This window comes from Tachysurus vachellii, chromosome 26 (genome assembly GCF_030014155.1).
Source record: "Tachysurus vachellii isolate PV-2020 chromosome 26, HZAU_Pvac_v1, whole genome shotgun sequence".
Taxonomy (NCBI): domain Eukaryota; kingdom Metazoa; phylum Chordata; class Actinopteri; order Siluriformes; family Bagridae; genus Tachysurus; species Tachysurus vachellii.
The window spans coordinates 2,805,833-2,824,425 of record NC_083485.1 but is presented as its reverse complement, the minus strand read 5'-3'; the positions used below and the strand labels follow the sequence as shown (position 1 = coordinate 2,824,425).

The window sequence follows — 18,593 nt, the reverse complement described above, 5'->3', positions numbered from 1 at the left end:
CCTCCAGGGTTGGGGGTTCGATTCCCGCCTCCACCTTGTGTGTGTGGAGTTTGCATGTTCTCCCCGTGTCTCGGGGGTTTCCTCCGGGTACTCCGGTTTCCTCCCCCGGTCCAAAGACATGCATGTTAGGTTGATTGGCATCTCTGGAAAATTGTCTGTAGTGTGTGATTGCGTGAGTGAATGAGAGTGTGTGTGTGCCCTGCGATGGGTTGGCACTCCGTCCCGGGTGTATCCTGCCTTGATGCCCGATGACGCCTGAGATAGGCACAGGCTCCCCGTGACCTGAGGTAGTTCGGATAAGCGGTAGAAGATGAATGAATGAATGGAAATCTTTGTAAGATGTAGTGAAATTATGATAGAACATCAGAAAAATTATTTTCATTATAAGATTCTCTTTATAAAATAGCAGTAGTATTTAATACAAAATTATCCTAGACATCAATAAAATTCAGTAAAAATTCTCCTGTGGATTTGGTAGATTGGTGGATTTTCTGTAGCATGCAGCGATTACTGTTTTATATTCTTTGGTTAACTCAGTTGGCCCAAAAGGATTCAACTGATTTTGAACAAGAACGATGTCACATACTGTAAATCAAATATAAAGGAATATTTTACTGATCTTTTTTACTGACTTTTCTTGGAAAAGCTACTTGTGTGGAGAGTGTTACTAACCAATATTATTAATAAAGCACCAAAATACATGTATATGTTAGTCAACAAGAAGGAATCACATTATCCAATATTTAACTTTGACTTATTTATTAGTTATAAATGACTTATTTATTAGTTTTGTCAAATTTGTAGAGCTAATATAATTTATATAATAAACAATACAAGTCCTAGGACAGTATCTGTTTGCTAGTGTTGTGTGTGTGTGTGTGTGTGTGTGTGTGTGTGTGTGTGTGGGTGGGTGGGTGGTAGGGCACATGTGTGAGCTGATTTGGGGTGCGATAAGTAACGTATTCATGTTATCTTCAGCAATAGGAGTGTGGAGACTGAAGGAACTGGCAGAAGTGTAGACCATGTGTTCATATTCAAATCGTTTACACACACACACACACACACACACACACACACACACACACACACACACACACACACACACACACTGTTTTTAAGCCCAAACCAAAACAGAGGGATGAGCACAAGAATAAAAGCAGGAAAAGGGATACAGTCCCAAATTCAAACTGACAACCAGAAACACTGTGTGTGTGTGTGTGTGTGTGTGTGTGTGTGTGTGTGTGTGTGTGTGTGTGTGTGTGTAATCAGCAGGTATCTGAATTGCTTCCAAATTGTAAATGCCAGCAATCCGACTAAACGACTAGCAAAGCCCCCCCCTTCCTCGTGAACACTTAAACATGCAAAATCACACACCCACACACTCCTCTTCTCTTGTGTCTACACACTCAACTCTCCTTTATGTCTTTCTTTCCCTCTGGCTTTTCTCTGTTACCAAGCAAGGAACAAAATCTGATTTTTCTAGCATTTACAAATGATCACATGAAGCCCAGAGGGTTTGTGTTGTTCCAATTGTTACTCTCGCTACTAAAATCATTAAGCCTATTTGGGCAGCATGAGCTTCTCGTTATGTGCTTTCACATCATACTCCTTCCTTTACTGGTGCTCACTTCTGATATATTTTTATACGTTTTACATGAAAAAAAAACATTGTATTCTTCATATTTTAACAAATCATGTGTCTAATTTGAATATTAGATAAAAAGTGTAAATAACACATTTCCATAACGATGCTTATCCCTGGGATTCGGCCTCATTGTTTAAGTATTGTGATATTTTATATTGACGAAATTCTCACAATTAGTACAAAATTATTGTCTTATTAATATTCAAATGAAGAACAAAATGAATAGAGTTGGAATACAAATTCTAAAAGAATTGGACAGCCATAGTCCAATCAGACATCTCTGTCACTCCAGCAAATGTTGACATCGTTTCTGTATAGTAGCTTTATTCGTGCTGTTATATTAGAATATTTCGTTGTGGTTTGTATGTCGAATAGATTCTTTTATCCAGCCTCGTGTCCGATCTAACCACATTCCTTTGGCTTTGTCCGTTTTATCGATTGCTGTATCGATTCCTTGACTGGTCTGACCGCTGTCTGTATTCATACTTTATACTGTATGAATTTAGTCCTGTATCTGATCTACATATGGTTCAGTTTGTTAGCTTTGCCCACTGTACAGATTACGTGCAATAGATAATGTGTTTGTCTCATGCTAGATGAATGTAGTCTGAATTTAAGGAATTTGTTGAACTTTCTAAATCGGAATCTTAAATTAGGGAGTGGGTGTCTTTAAAACTCCATAAGATATCCAAGACTGAGTTACTGTTGACGTCTAACAGTATCTCCGTTAGCAAAATATCCAACAAACAATCAAGGTTACTATATAAAATTGAGCAAAAATGTAAAATCCAGGGAGGGCAACGGTTTCTTAGTGGTTAGCACGTTCGCCTCACACCTCCAGGGTTGGGGGTTCGATTCCCGCCTCCGCCTTGTGTGTGTGGAGTTTGCATGTTCTCCCCGTGCCTCGGGGTTTTCCTCCGGGTACTCCGGTTTCCTCCCCCGGTCCAAAGACATGCATGGTAGGTTGATTGGCATCTCTGGAAAAAATTGTCCGTAGTGTGTGAGTGCGTGAGTGAATGAGAGTGTGTGTGTGTGCCCTGCGATGGGTTGGCACTCCGTCCAGGGTGTATCCTGCCTTGATGCCCGATGACGCCTGAGATAGGCACAGGCTCCCCGTGACCCGAGGTAGTTCGGATAAGCGGTAGAAAATGAATGAATGAATGAATGTAAAATCCAGTTGATTGGCAACCTCAAATAAACAGAATTATTGTATCTCGATTTCTTTACTGTTCTTTATGTCATTGTGTTACAGGAGCCAAAACCATTTAAACATATTAATAACCTTAATAAACTTTTTTAGGGTGGACTGTCTGTATCAGACCTCATCTGGATCAAACCCAAGCACATGCTGATATTCTCCATATCCTTATTATGATATAAGTCGACTTTCGTGGTTGTGAATGTCGAATCCCAAACCGTCTCTTGCTTTTTCATTGCAGTTGCTATGGTTCCATGACCAAAATGTTAATTTGAAGTCAAGAACCCGTGAAGATGGGTGTAATTTCATTGCCATGACAGTTTTAGTATGTTCTAAAGAATATTTAAATTAACTACTGATCCAGCTTGAACATCCTGAGTGGTGTAGCACAAGATAGCAGAACTAGCTGTGGTGAGCTGAGGGAAAATATCCCAGCTGAAAAATATCACATGTTTGGTAGCTGTTGAGTGATGGAGTAGAGGATAGGAATTGGCAAATGACCAAATTGAGAGAAAATGAAAGGAAAAGAAACAACCTAACATTAAAGTTCTGGAGATTAAAAGACAAATTATACTAAACGTTTTTGGATGAATGAACTGAATGGGAGATACATTGCTAATACTAATAATGCTAATGATGAAGCTAACTAAATGTATTTTTTTCTTTATAGAGCATCCTGTAGTGATGAAAGATGTGTGTGAATTCAGAGAAACAGGAATGATTGAATTGGATTTGACAAGAAAATAGAAATGTGTCCCATTCGTGTGGGATGTGGGATGTGGGATGAGGGAGAGCAGAGTAATTGTGAGAAATGTAAGAATTGTTAAGTGACTGTTTGGTGCGAATGAAGTAATTACTAGACTATCCTTCTCCCACACTTTCATTACCAACTACATTAAGTGTGTTTACATGCGTAATTTCTTCACTACTCTTCAGGCGAATGCAGAAGAGTGATTCTTTGTGGAGAACTGAGTAATTGGCGGGTTTTTTAACTGCAGTCTCGGTGTCTGTTCCTCAGTAAAGGACCAGATTCTCTTTGCCTTTACTGGATGTTTCACTTCCATGTGCTTTATTTTATAGTGTGTTATGAATATTTTCTCTTTCTTTTTCTAATCGGTCATATTTTTACATGAACTAATAGGAACTTGAACGGTGTAGGTGTGAATATATGTGCTACAGAAAGAAATAATAAAATTAAAGGTACATCTCTACACTTTCAGTTTCATTTTCACCTTCACCCAGGCTCTCTCTCTTGTCTTGTTTTGTCTTGTTAGTTTGTTTGTTGACAAAAACAAGATGTAAAAAGCCATAAACACTTATATAATGGACTGGGTGTGTGTGTGTGTGTGTGTGTGTGTGTCTCTGTGTGCGTTTGTGTGTTATCAGGAAGGTAGCATCTTCTCTCTTCTCTTTAATCACTTTTTTACTCTCTGATGATCAATCAGCCGTAGCCATGGCAACTTCAGGACCCCATGGGGTAATTAAATTCAGGCACCATAAGGGACACTCCGCCCACCGGCTGCTCACTTTGTGTGCGTGTGTGTGTGTGTGTATGTGTGTGCTCCTTTATCCTAAAACCCACAGGTTCTCACAAAGAGGTTGGACTAAGGTTTTCTAGTCACATACTGTATAGATCCAGATTATTTTCAGAAATTCAGCATGAATTCCACAAACACACACATGCACACGCACAAACACACACACACACACAAACACACACACACACACACCCACATGCACACACACAAACACCCACATGCACACCCACAAACACACACACACAAACACCCACATGCACACCCACAAACACACACACACACACGTCTATTCACTGTTTTTTGTATGTTGTGGCTTGCTGATTTTCCACACTGACTAGATCCTTTGTGAATGAACACTTGGGGTTATTTATTTATTTATTCATTTATTTATTTATATATTTATTTATTATTGACTTGCCTTTGAAATACAGTTTGAGATGTAAAAAATCTTTCATTTGTAATATTAAATTAATGGCAGTATGGTGGAAATTATACCCTTGTAGCAGAGCTGACAGATACAGCAATATTTTTTTTTTTTTAAGATTAAGATTCCATTTATTTCTTTATTTATTTATTTATTTAATTTAAGGTTATAAATGGGTATGTTATGATTCCATATCAGAAAATACTGTATACTGTATCTTATAGTGCAGATAAACCCCCATACTGATTGCTATATACACTGAACGAATTAAAACCATTAACTAATATCCTAATTAAGACTGAATAGGAAATTTTACCTTGGGATTCATGAATCTCGTTAATAATGGCACCTACTGTACCCGAGTCGACTTGTTCGTACACAAGTGGGTTTGTAAAAGGCTCATTTGAATAAGAATAGCAGCAGAAATACATACAGCAGGTGTGAGATTAAAAAGCCTAGTCTGATTATTCATAGGCCACATGTGTGACAGCATGAGTGTGGGTGTGTGGTGTGAGTGTGAAAGAGAGAGAGAGAGAGAGAAAGAGAAATGAGTCATTTTTCTCTGACGAAGACATTAAGGGAGTCTGCTGACATCTTATATGCTCCTTTGTGACCTTGAGTACACACACACACACACACACACACACACACACACAAGAGGTTTTTAATGGTTTGTGCAACTCGTAATTTTAGTCCCTTAGACAATACATATCCCATTATACCATCAGTGATGGGTGTGTGGTTGTGTGTGTGGTTGTGTGTGGTGAGTCTTGTAGCTCATGTCTTGTTAGTTCTCCTTCTGAATGATGGATCATTCCACCACGTTTCTGCTCTCTTATGCAATACCCGTATCTGTGTCTCGATCAGTAAAGTCCTCCAAATATTATACAGTTAATACTTCTGATTTTACTCAGAAATGGAAAATGATTATTATTATTTTTTTTAATAAACCACCACATCTCAGATTTGTCTCTAGATCAATGCAAGTCTCCGTAATACTGCATATCTAACTACAAGTTGTTGTAGTGTGTCAAAAATGTATCTCATAGATACACACTGATGCTGTAGGGTGGAAACGTCACTGTCGCTTTAAATACTCATCAGTTATCATTCGCTTGACCATGCACACACACACACACACACATACACACACATACACACACACACACTTTACATTCATTCCATCACTGCCTTTATATTGCTTTTCCCTCAAGTCTGGTCGCTTTGTCTGTAATCCATCTCCAAGTTATGTTCAACAAGAAAGTCACTGTCACACACTGTGTTGACACACAAAAGCACAAGAACTATCCTGCTATTAGATTTATAGTTATTTCATACAATAATTATGGAAATTATAGATATCACAGGTTTTTATTAAGGCACATTATTAAACATGCTGCTAGAGAACGTGTATACTGGCATTTGCATGGTGGGGGGTTTTCTGTATGAAGGCTTGGATTGGAAAGTTAAGGAAGGAGTATCCAGTGTCAGTGCTTTGACACTGAGGTAAACCTAAAAAGAACAGAAGATTTTATGGTTTTTTTGGTAACATGCAGCAATATGATATTTAAGAGAGTGGACCAAAGTGCAGAGCGGACAAGGAGGACGAAGTGTCATTTCCAAAAAAGGAAACAAACAATAAGTTCCGGCAAACATGCTGTGAGCTGGTTGTGGAGTAATGTAACAAACTGAAAATCACTGTTAAAATACACGAAGTTAAAGATCACTCCGATTCAAAACAGAGTGAACCTCGAGACGAGAGCGTTTTTCCCCCCCGAGAGAAGTAACTCAATATTATGAGATGGTGGCTAGGCTGACAAGACAAGGCAAGACAAGACAAGACAAGACAAGACAAGGCGAACCAAGCACAGAGAACAGGGTTAGAGTGCAACTCTCGTTTTCAAAATACCAACACCAGCTTACTTTTGCTCTTTGAGCCACTTAAATAGATCCGTCACAGGTGGCGCTGGTTGGCACTTATTTTAGAGATGTGGCTTTCTGTCTCCCTCTGGTGGCGATGGGTGTTTTATTCCTCACATATCATTCGTGAACATTTAATCACTGGTTTGTGGTTCGGTCTTTATTAACCTTCAGCTGATACACATGTATGTTCTGAGGTGAAACCTCGGGTCACCAGCCTCGAATGACCACCAATTTACATTAATCTAAAGAGAAATTTGGAAAAACAAATAAAAACACCAATAAGAGAAAGATATAAACTGAAAAAAATGTGTAGTAAAACACTGTAACCGACTCTTAATGACATAATACACAGTAATACACTGCCAGAAAACATGTTTTTTGATCAGCCACAGTTCTGGAAAAAAAAAAATCTTTTTATATTTTCTTGGATAATTTATGCCATGGGGGACACGGTGGCTTAGTGGTTAGCACGTTCGCCTCACACCTCCAGGGTTGGGGGTTTGAGTCCCGCCTCCACCTTGTGTGTGTGGAGTTTGCATGTTCTCCCCGTGCCTCGGGGGTTTCCTCCGGGTACTCCGGTTTCCTCCCCCGGTCCAAAGACATGCATGGTAGGTTGATTGGCATCTCTGGAAAATTGTCCGTAGTGTGTGATTGTGTGAGTGAATGAGTGTGTGTGTGCCTTGCGATGGGTTGGCACTCCATCCAGGGTATATTCTGCCTTGATGCCCGATGACGCCTGAGATAGGCACAGGCTCCCCGTGACCCGAGGTAGTTCGGCTAAGCGGTAGAAAATAAATGAATGAATTTATGCCATGAATGCATGTGGACCAATGCATGGACCATAAGAAAATATAATGCATTATTCAGTTCTAAAAAAGAACAGATAGAAAAGAAATCATGAAGAGAAAAACATGATTTCTTACATCATCACTTTAAGCATCCTTGAATCTGTTCACAAGGCCTATTCAGATGATCAGTCCAGAACCTTTCAGCTGCCCATCTTTTAACAGAAAGGGTCGATCGGATGCCTGTCACTTTATACCAGCCGATGATGTCACTGCCACAGATGTGCACTTTGCTGTGAACCATAATCTGCAAAGTCTCCTATTCATGGGAAGCTTAATAGTCGATGGCTGCCTAGCATTAATTGGTGTTTATGTGTGAGAGCATGTGCATTTGTAACTTGACACACAATCGCACTTTCATCGCTAGTCTCTGGAGGTTTGTCCTCCCTGAAACGAGGAAGGACGAAGAGCCACAACTTACACAAAAATGATTGATTAGTCTGAGAAGTGGATCAATCAAAAAAAGGGTGGATCAGCAAATGAAGCCTGCACACATGTAGATACACACACAACTACAGAGTGCCTAACATCGACCCTGTACCAGTTGTTTCCTTCGATTCTTTAAGACTTGTTTTAATTAAGGCTAAGGAAAAACATAAACAAGAAAACAGAGATCTATGATTATTTCATTTCAATTAATAACACTGAAAAGGAGAGAAAATAAAAGAAATATGTTAAAATGTTAACATTTAATGATATTTAATTTCAGTACTGTATGTACCTTCAAATGAATTTGGTTGAAATATCAACAATATTTCATAGAATATTTCAATATTTTAAGAATTTCTTTATTCATGAAATTGCAAATGAATACTTGTATAATATTTGGTGCTTACAAGTTGTTAATATTGTTGTTATTGTATGTATGTGTACCAGTATGTGAGCATTATATAAGTAAGTGCTTTGTTTTAAACACATAAATCTGGCAACCCCAGTCACCGCCCATCTCCTGTTTGTTTGTATCTCCCCCCCTGTCAGCTGGGACCTTGAGGCCGGTGATTGACACCAGACCAAGCTAACATGCTGTATTCTGATGTGTTTTCATTCAGATTTATCCAAGAACCGTTTTGGAGAGATTCCTCCTGAAGTGTGTATGTTTGCTCCATTGGAGTCTCTCAATCTCTACCACAACTGCATAAAGATGATTCCAGAAGCCATTGTTAACTTACAGATGCTTACATACCTCAATATCAGGTAGGAAGTGAAAGTGAATATTTTACACTAGATTGTTTAGAGAGACTGGTGAGAACTTTCTGGTTTCGTCGATGTTCCACAACATTAAACGTAACGATTAGCTAGTAAAAATAAAAAAAACAAGTATGTTGTCATTGTTCAATAAATCTTTTTTTAGTGTCGGACAAAACACTTATTGTGCTCTTTTTGGGAAATAATTTTTGAGGTGTAATTTGGTGTAATCAGTAATTTATTCCATAGATAAATAAGCAGAGACATGCGAGTATGTTATAATGTTAAATTTGTACACAACCCCCATTGAAACAAAACATTTGGTGTAATAATGTTTTAAAACATTTTAAACAAACTAGTGCCACCATGTTTTGGCTGGTGTTTGATAACCATGTCTTCTACCTTTAAACCTTAAACTCGTCACAGACAGACTGACATCTATTGTCCTGAATTTTCTTAAATGTATTTAGGGATGATATAAATGATCTAGAGATTAATTTGTGCTTGTGATTAGTTAACTGATGTATTGTGTGTTGTGATGTTTTCCAGTCGGAATCAACTGTCTGTGCTGCCCAAGTTTCTGTTCAGTCTGCCACTCCGAGTCCTGGTGGTCAGCAACAACAAACTGCTGTCCATTCCGGACGATATTGGCAAAGCCAAAGACCTCATGGAACTGGTGTGTGTTTGAGAGAGAGAGAGAGAGAGAGAGAGAGTGAGAGAGAGAGAGAGAGTGTGAGAGAGAGAGAGAGAGAGAGAGAGAGAGAGAGTTTCTGACTGGTAAACTAAACCAATCGTTTATATAGTAAATATGCCTGATTAGAAATGTCACTTTAAGAAATAGTTAGCTTGTGCTATCGACCTTGTGTAGCCAGTTGGTTAGCTTTAGCAGTGAAAGTTATGAACTTTCATGAATATGATTTAATCCTCTCAGAACTCTTGTTAGATTAACAAATGAAAATACGTGTGAGACGCTCTTCATCCTACTTAAAGGTGCCCTTCCACACAAAACCGTTTTTAACTTGTATTTTTTGATATGTGTTAGGTCCATATGTGTTTGTGTTGTGTCGTGAATTTGAAAACGAACTGCTACCTCCCCGGTCAGTTCTAGCCACTTAAAAAATAAGGGGAGAAATCAGGTCAGTTGGAAAAGCTGGTCAGTCTGACGTCAGAGTGACTGAGCTCATTACTATTCATGAGCTCTCCCACTTGAGACCGCGCCCCCAGAATTCGTGTAGCTCAGTGAGTTTCCTATACAGCAAGGATGGCTGAACGTCAACGGGCTTGTGAAGAAGCCGTTCTGCCGCAATTCAAGTTGATTGTAAACAAATTTCCTCTAGCCTAGGCTACTTATTGCGCTGGGTGAATGAATAGTCATGCTCTCATATCCTAGCGGTTAGCCAATCGGAGCCAAGCAGCATAGCTCATTTGAATATTCATGAGAACTGGCGCAAATCGAGCTGAGTCTTCCTGCAGGCTTTCTATACCACACTAGAATGGCTTGAAACAAGGTAACCAAGGCATTTTTTACACAAAAAAAGTTACAGAGTCCATGGTAAACTTCAGACATTACCACAAAAGTAATGAAATACGTGTGGCAGGGCACCTTTAAAGACATCCGTGTATGGTGTTAGAGGCACAACTCTCTCGCTCTGTGCAGCTCCTGTTTTTGTACTTTTCTTGACCCAAAACATGCTTTATGGAGATGACATTATTTTATGTAGTAATGAGTGTGTTTGCTGATAAGGAGGTTGTAATCGTTTGGTACGTATGTGTCTGTGTGTGCAGGACATTAGCTGTAATGAAATTCAGGTGCTTCCTACTCAGATGGGGAAACTCCATGCCTTACAAGAACTGAACATCAGAAGAAACTGCATACAAGTCCTTCCTGATGGTACACACACACTTTCTACTACACATGATTACATTGTCACACTGACTAATCTCAGAGAGAGAGAGAAAGAGAGAGAGACTGGTAATTATAATATTACACACATATTCACACATCTACATAACATCAGCCAAAAAGTGATATTCTTCAACACTCCAGCATCTCACTGTATACATGAATTATATATTATTATACTCACTATGTAATTTTTTTTCATGAACTATATTGGCTTTCTCTCTCTCTCTCTCTCTCTCTCTCTCTCTCTCTCTCTCTTACAGAGCTGTCTGATCTGCCATTGATCAGGTTGGATTTCTCCTGTAATAAGATCACAGAAATCCCTCCATCTTACCGTAAACTGTGTCAGATCCAGCATATCATCCTGGATAACAACCCCATGCAATCCCCTCCTGCACAGGTGTGTTTGTGGGTGTTTGTTAGACCAGTGATATCTTTATGTGTATGTGTATTTCTCACTGGATGACAAAATGACGAGACTGGATTTAGACCCCAAAACCACTTTTGAAAGCTAGAGCAAGTCCTGTATTCAGCACACGAGTGCACCGTGGTGCTTTGTGGAGATGTTATACGACTGTGTGTCGGTGTTATCTGATTGTTTGCCTTCACAAAAAATTGTCTGGCGAGCTTTCGCAATGGGATCAAGATTGTCAGTAAGATTTTAAATGAAGATTCTCTAATAATGTGCTGTGATATACTGCATCTTTCCCTTATGCCCCTTTTCCACCGAAGCAGTTTGAGTGCTGGTTCGGAGCCTTATTTAGAACCAGTTCTTTCTTTTTCGACAGCCAAAGCACCGGCTCTGAACCAGGAAAAGTGGTTCTTAAGTAGCACCAAAACGTTGCTGGTCTAGACTTAAGAACCGCTTGTGTCAGGGGCTGTGGGCGGGGCTACTGTTAGTGCATTTGATAATGTACCTTAAGTATACTAATGTTTAATACACTTTTACTTTACCGCGATATGATACATTATCAGCACACATGATAGTAAGTAGCTACATGCTAAGGCTAACTTTTTTCTGTGTTAATGATAAAATAACGTTATGTACTTTCTCGATTACAACCTCCGTTTATACAAATTACATGGAGCTGCACGTACATGTTGGATTCGCCGCGTTTGGGTGTTAATTTAGGTTCACAAAGCCATGAGCATTAACAGTAAAGCAACATCCGCCATTGTTGATGTGTTTGTGTTTGCCGCTGCTGCGCTAACGTTGCTGGCACACGTGACACGTATACAGTGACGTCAGACTCGGCTCTGTGATGCTCTCTAGCCGGTGGAAAGACAAACCGGTTCTTTGAAGGTTCGCCAGTGGAACCAACTTTGAACCAGCACCAGTGCTAGCTCTGAACCAGCACCTGGTTCTTTTTGGTGGAAAAGGGGCTTTTTAATCCTATAAAGTATGAATTATCTTTGTAAATACTTAAAGTTTAGTTACCTCAAACTTAGCAAACATAGAAAATGTACATAGGTATAAACATGGTCAAGATAAATATACTTTAAGTACACAAATAATTTGTTTGTTTCAAGGTTTGTTGCTTGTACCATAGAGTTGAATGATATTAAGCATGAAATATGGAGAATATCCCATGGAAGTCTCTTTGAATGAGCCGTTAGTCCAAGCGCATTAATATAAAGCTGTGATTTGACTTACACCCAGCACTAAATAAACAAACACGTCTTACCAATCACATTGTCGTGGTATAATAAATGATTAAAAATTGAACCATAAGATAACTTGGTATTGTAGACAAAATTGAGATCATGAAATATACCCTATAATGACACCATGTGCGATTAACTATTACTTTATTTGCTATGGGTTTTTATTTATAAACGCGTTTATGACCAGCAGATGTCCTCAAAGCACAGACATAAAGCAATAAGACTATAAAGTCCGTTCATCCACCTTTACTAAACACTTTGTCCTGGTGGTGGTGGCAGTGGATCTGGAGCCAGTTGACTTGAATGGGGACAGAAACCTGAGCTCACAAAGAAAAAAGAGATGAGCAACTTAAACCATTTTAGGGAATGAATACATTACGTCAATGCAGCATACAGGAAAGTCAGTCCTGCGTAAATACAGACTAAGAGATTATCGACTGAGATTAGGAACAAGATTTCCCATTGAAGGGACAGACTTGGGATTGTCATAGCAGCCTAAAATGTACGTCACTAACACCTGGCTGTTCTGATTTGTTTCCAGATCTGTCTGAAGGGAAAGATTCATATCTTTAAGTATTTAAACATGCAAGCGTGTCGTCTGGAGAAGAAACCCGACTCGCTGGATCTGCCCTTACCTGGCAAACGGTGTTTAGCACAGCAGTTAACAGACAGGTCTGTGCACATGCTCACTTTACGACCCAAATGTGCCCTCAAGATACCATTAGATCACTGTTGTTCAAATCCTAAAACCTAAACCGCTACAGATTATTTGTAGAGCTTTACTCACTCACTCACTCACTCATTTTCTACCGCTTATCCGAACTACCTCGGGTCACGGGGAGCCTGTGCCTATCTCAGGCGTCATCAGGCATCAAGGCAGGATACACCCTGGACGGAGTGCCAACCCATCACAGGGCACACACACACACTCTCATTCACTCATGCAAACTTCACACATGCAAACTCCACACACACAAGGCGGAGGCGGGAATCGAACCCCCAACCCTGGAAGTGTGAGGCAAACGTGCTAACCACTAAGCCACCGTGCCCCCCCGTAGAGCTTTAGTGTTCTGTAAAATAAAGACGTACAGATAACTGCATCCACTATCATAAAATGTTTTTATTTAATAATTTATTAATAACTAGTACATTCTTTCTCATTTGAAACTCATAGTTCAAAAACTCACCACTATATTATATTAATACACTGCTATATATACTGCTAGATTATATTAATAGAAAATATAGACAGATCTTTAGGTTTGTTTTTAATTTAAGGCAGTTGTTGTTACAGTATACAGCAGAGGGTTTCCCCGTCAATAAATATTGAAAGTAGAACTACTTTAGAAATATAAAATCATAAAGTAATACAATTTAAACGTAGTATCGCAAAAAGAAATAATACATTTCTTATAATGAGCTCAGATTGAACAAGTAAATGAATGTCATGTTTAGTCTGGGTGACAATTCGTTTGTGTGTGTGTGTGTGTGTGTGTGTGTGTGTGTGTGTGTGTGTGTGTGGGTGGGTGTTTGTGTATATGTGTGTGTGCAGCATAGAGGATTTTTACCCTAGTAAGAACCACGGGCCTGATTCAGGTATTGGCAGTGACAACGGTGATAAGAGACTATCTACTACAGAGGTATTCACACACACACAGACACACACACACACACAGACACACAGACACGCACACAGACACACACACACAGACACACACACGCACACACACACACACAGACACGCACACAGACACACAGACACGCACACAGACACACACACACAGACACACACAGACACATACACACAGACACACACACAGACACACACACGCACACACACACATACACACAGACACACACACACACAATAAACCAATATGTCATCAGTGTACAGTAAAAAGAAAAGAATTGACTTTGTACATGCAGGAACACATGTAGGAAACTCACCCCTCAACTTTCTCTTTCATCAGCCCTCGGATGACGACACGATCAGTCTACACTCTCAGGTGTCAGAGACCGCGCGGGCTGAAGCCCACTCTTTGCTCTGCAAACTGGACTCAAATCGAGGTATGTGTTTGCCATGTTTCAGGGGCGGTTCTAGAGGCGGGGCCACAGGGGCCCTGGCCCCTTCTGAAATCTGATTGGCCCCTGATTGGCCCCCGTTCCATCAATCGTCGACGAGAAGAGCAACCGGAGAATTTTTTTTTCACAAGGATCACAGATGCAATTCCACCCCCGAACAATTAGCGGCACTCGAGCGTTTGAAAAAGGAACGACTGCCGAAATGTATTTGCACTGTACTGAATAATTTATTTTGTGTGCTTGAATGTACCCTGTACTTGGCCCCTGAATGTAACATGGGGCCCCTTAATGACCCCTGTTACAGAAAATTCCTAGAACCGCCAATGCCATGTTTACAGGAACCACAGATACAGAAACATGAGAATAACGTTCCCTGTTGTAATAAAATCTATTATCTACTAATGATTAGGTAATAGGGCATATAATATGGGTTATTCATCATAAATGACAGTGTTTACACAAAGGTCTGATGTTTGCTTTAGATTTGGGTTACAAGAAAACTGTCTGACAAGTTAATATCTTGTGTAAAAACCTTTTGTGTAATTATGTCAACTGACATAAGGTTGTTAAGTACAGTAATGTGACACCAGATGTGCTGTTGTTCTGATGTTTGGAACACTGTGGACTTCCTGTCTTACTTCACTGTGTAGCTGATCTGTTACGAGACTCTGACTCAAAATTGCATGTACACTGTGTGTGTGTGTGTGTGTGTGTGTGTGTGTGTGTGTGTGTGTGTGTGTGTGGGTGCAGATCAGGACCTGTATGACTTTGACCCAAACCCAGATGACGATATTGCTCTCTGTGAGGCCGACATGCAGCAGAACACACCCTACATCACCTGTATAAAGGTCTCATACACAGCACACACTCCCTTATTCATACTGGAAGATCTCTCTGATGGTTTAATGGGAAAACATTTCCATGTTCTCCAAGCTGCACATTTCTATTAAATTGAGTTATCTCTCTTTATCTTCCTCTGACGCTTTCTTTCTCTCTGTAGGAGCTGGAGAGGGTTCTTAAGACACACCAAAGTAAAGACAAGGAGAACTGGAAGGAAGAGTCTGGGTAAGACACACACATACATACATACACACACATACATACACACACACACACACACATATGTATGTAATTGGTTTTATAGCCGAACAATGAGCAGCTTCACTGTAAACAGGGAAGGTGCAGGTCGAGTCCCAGTCGCCTTATTCGTTCTTTTTCTCTCATAATTTCTCTAGTTACATTTTTCTCATTATCTTGTTTATCTAATCACGTTCACCTTTTTTCATCTGTCAAAATCTTCCATCTTTATTTCTTTCCCTTTCCCTTTCTATTACACACACACACACACACACACACACACACAGACACCTTACATGATTACTAAAGGGAGTGGAAGATGCAGACCAAAATAGACACTGTTTGTTCTTGAGTTGCTGTTTTTTTCCATTCAATACAAGGAAACTGTCAATCAGGAGAACTTGCTCGCTCGCTCTCACTCATCTTCTACCGCTTATCTGAACTACCTCAGGTCACGGGGAGCCTGTGCCTATCTCAGGCGTCATTGGGCATCAGGGCAGGATACACCCTGGACGGAGTGCCAACCCATCGCAGGGCACACACACACTCTCATTCACTCACGCAATCACACACTACAGACAATTTTTCCAGAGATGCCAATCAACCTACCATGCATGTCTTTGGACCGGGGGGAGGAAACCGGAGTACCCGGAGGAAACCCCCGAGACACGGGGAGAACATGCAAACTCCACACACACAAGGCGGAGGCGGAAATCGAACCCCCAACCCTGGATGTGTGAGGCAAACGTGCTAACCACTAAGCCACCGTGCCCATCAGGAGAACTCACTATGATATGGCAGTGTGGAGCCATATCTGATTGTACCTTTTTAATCAGTTCATCTTGGCCTTCAACTGACTTTCCAGTGGCTTCTGCTTTGTTGGAATGAAACCACGTCAGCCACAGCGGCCACTATGGCGTTCACATTAGAAACACTTTTAAATGAGCACTTTTGGACCTTTATTTAGGCGAGGAAAATATAAAAAAGAAGGTTTTGCATGCAAGAAAGTGTGTATGATATAAAACGTTTGCATGCGAATATGAATGGTTCCGTGCATGGTTGTGTGTGTGTGTGTGTGTTTGAGAGAGAGAGAGAGAGAGAGAGAGAGACATGCACAGACATGGGAAATCAAACATCATGATGCATCCTTCCGAAGAAATGTTGCTCATCCATTTACCTGGAACACTTACAAGGGGTGTGTCACCTCAGGCAGTGCACACACACACACACACACACACACACACACACACACACACACACACACAAAAATAAGAGAAGCACTTGACAGGAGGTGATAGAGAAAGTGGCAGGATTTTGATATGGATTTAATTCTTATATTCATTAATTATTTAATTAATTAGTTAATTAATGTTATATAAATAAATGGTAATTGGATAATACATAATAAATCTTGCTAATTAAATAAATAATAATATTTATTAAAAATAAACCCAAACAGAAGCGAAGACGTGTTTTGGAATCTGAATCACTTCTTGAGTATTGCACTGACATGAAAAGGCTAACAATTAAACCAGTGTTACTCATTGCGCGGCTCACGAGCCTCCTGCGGCTTGCCAAGCTTTAATATGCGGCTCGCATGGCAGTAAATAATACGATGATATGATCATGTGGTTAACATTTATTTTTCATTTAAATAACATTAAAAACAATCAGGGAAGCATAGAAAAACGAATGTGCTCTATTACAAATAATAATATATATTTATATATATTATTTGACTCGTCACTGACTCACTGCGTTCTGCACAATAGCCAGTTTTTGGCGGCCTGCCAGAAGCTAGTTTGTGTTTCATGCTAGTTAACAACTTGTGTTTACTGTACACACGGACTAAAAAATGGATCGATTGCTTATCAAACAATCCCACGCACAAAATGAACAGCAACAAAGCAATGTGACAGGGACAAAAGAGGTAACTGATGGGGAACATGCGTCATCCGCAACTCGAGTAATTATTGTATTGCAATATTGTACATTGTATTTAAGCAGATAAGCTATTTAAGACTGAATAACTTGGCATACTTTGAGGTGAAAGTGGCTCTCCTATTGACTTTGTCCTATCAGTGTGGCTCACATGAAAAAAATAGTGAAGACCACTGAATTAAACAAATCTTATGAGCAGATTAACCTCATAAAACCTCCATAACATGTCTGGTTGTTTAAGATGATAACATAAGCCACGTTCACACTGCAGGTAAAAGTGGCCCAAATCCGATTTTTTTGGGGTCAAGTGACCAGGTCAGACTTCTTCAGGAGTAGTGTGAACACTCAAATCTGGCCCAGATCTGATTTTTTCAAATCAGATCTGGGCCACTTCCATATGTGGTCCTGAATCAGACCCAAATCTGATTTTTTTCCAATGTGGCCGCAGTGTGAACAGCCAAGGCGGATTTGATGCGACTTTTACGTCAATCTACATCGACATTCCTCACAATTATGCGCCTTTTTTTTTCACCTCCTCGGCGAAAACGTGACACAAGCGTGACTGGTAACGTGTGTGTTAAGAGTGTTATATAAAGTGGTTACATGAACCAGCTCATAATGTTTGCATTGAATACATCACATTATAGCATTACATGATATGTTTGCTTGCACCAGATGATACAATATTTCCTCCATAACCTCGCCAACTTTAGCGCAACGGCGTGCTGTGTGTGACGTCATTGTTATCGTTCGTTTGCGCATGCGGGTCAGTTCGAAAGTAAAGTTGGTATCTGATATAGGCCACATTTTAAAAGGTAATGTGAACAGCCAAACAAAAAAAATCAGATCTGAGCAAAATATCCGAATTGAGCATTAAGACTTGCAGTGTGAACGCGGCCATAGTTTCAACTTGATTTGCATATTCATTCATTTATATTTTCACTTATATTTCCTTGAAACTTTATGTCTTTTTGCATCGTGTTAAACCGACAGCTAAACTTTACTGACTTGTTGGCTTCACTAACCTTGTTATTTCGCTATATTTTGGTATATTACTTAACTAATCTAATAGTTGGTATTTAATGCTTGATATTTGCATCTCATTAAATGTGAATTTGTAAATGTATGCATTTTAATTGTTAATTTCAATTTTAATTTATTTTTTAT

At 39.7% G+C, this 18,593-nt stretch overlaps 1 protein-coding gene and 1 long non-coding RNA gene across 4 annotated transcripts in view; one reads left to right on the top strand and one right to left on the bottom strand.

Moving 5' to 3' along the window:
* The window catches only part of lrch2 (leucine-rich repeats and calponin homology (CH) domain containing 2), a 52,102-nt gene that overhangs the window by 6,859 nt on the left and 26,650 nt on the right, over positions 1-18,593 (top strand). For all 3 annotated transcript variants that reach the window (XM_060863409.1, XM_060863408.1, XM_060863407.1), the window contains exons 2-10: positions 8,623-8,767; positions 9,308-9,434; positions 10,544-10,649; positions 10,925-11,061; positions 12,868-12,998; positions 13,879-13,966; positions 14,297-14,393; positions 15,159-15,256; positions 15,409-15,473. In XM_060863409.1, the coding sequence (XP_060719392.1) occupies positions 8,623-8,767; positions 9,308-9,434; positions 10,544-10,649; positions 10,925-11,061; positions 12,868-12,998; positions 13,879-13,966; positions 14,297-14,393; positions 15,159-15,256; positions 15,409-15,473 (994 nt within the window). The remainder of the gene's footprint in view (positions 1-8,622; positions 8,768-9,307; positions 9,435-10,543; positions 10,650-10,924; positions 11,062-12,867; positions 12,999-13,878; positions 13,967-14,296; positions 14,394-15,158; positions 15,257-15,408; positions 15,474-18,593) is intronic.
* On the bottom strand, positions 12,454-18,531 carry LOC132841238 (uncharacterized). The gene is made up of 2 exons (XR_009647883.1): positions 14,274-18,531; positions 12,454-13,958 (listed from the first exon to the last, which is right to left on the bottom strand). It is a non-coding gene; the product is annotated as an uncharacterized LOC132841238 (long non-coding RNA).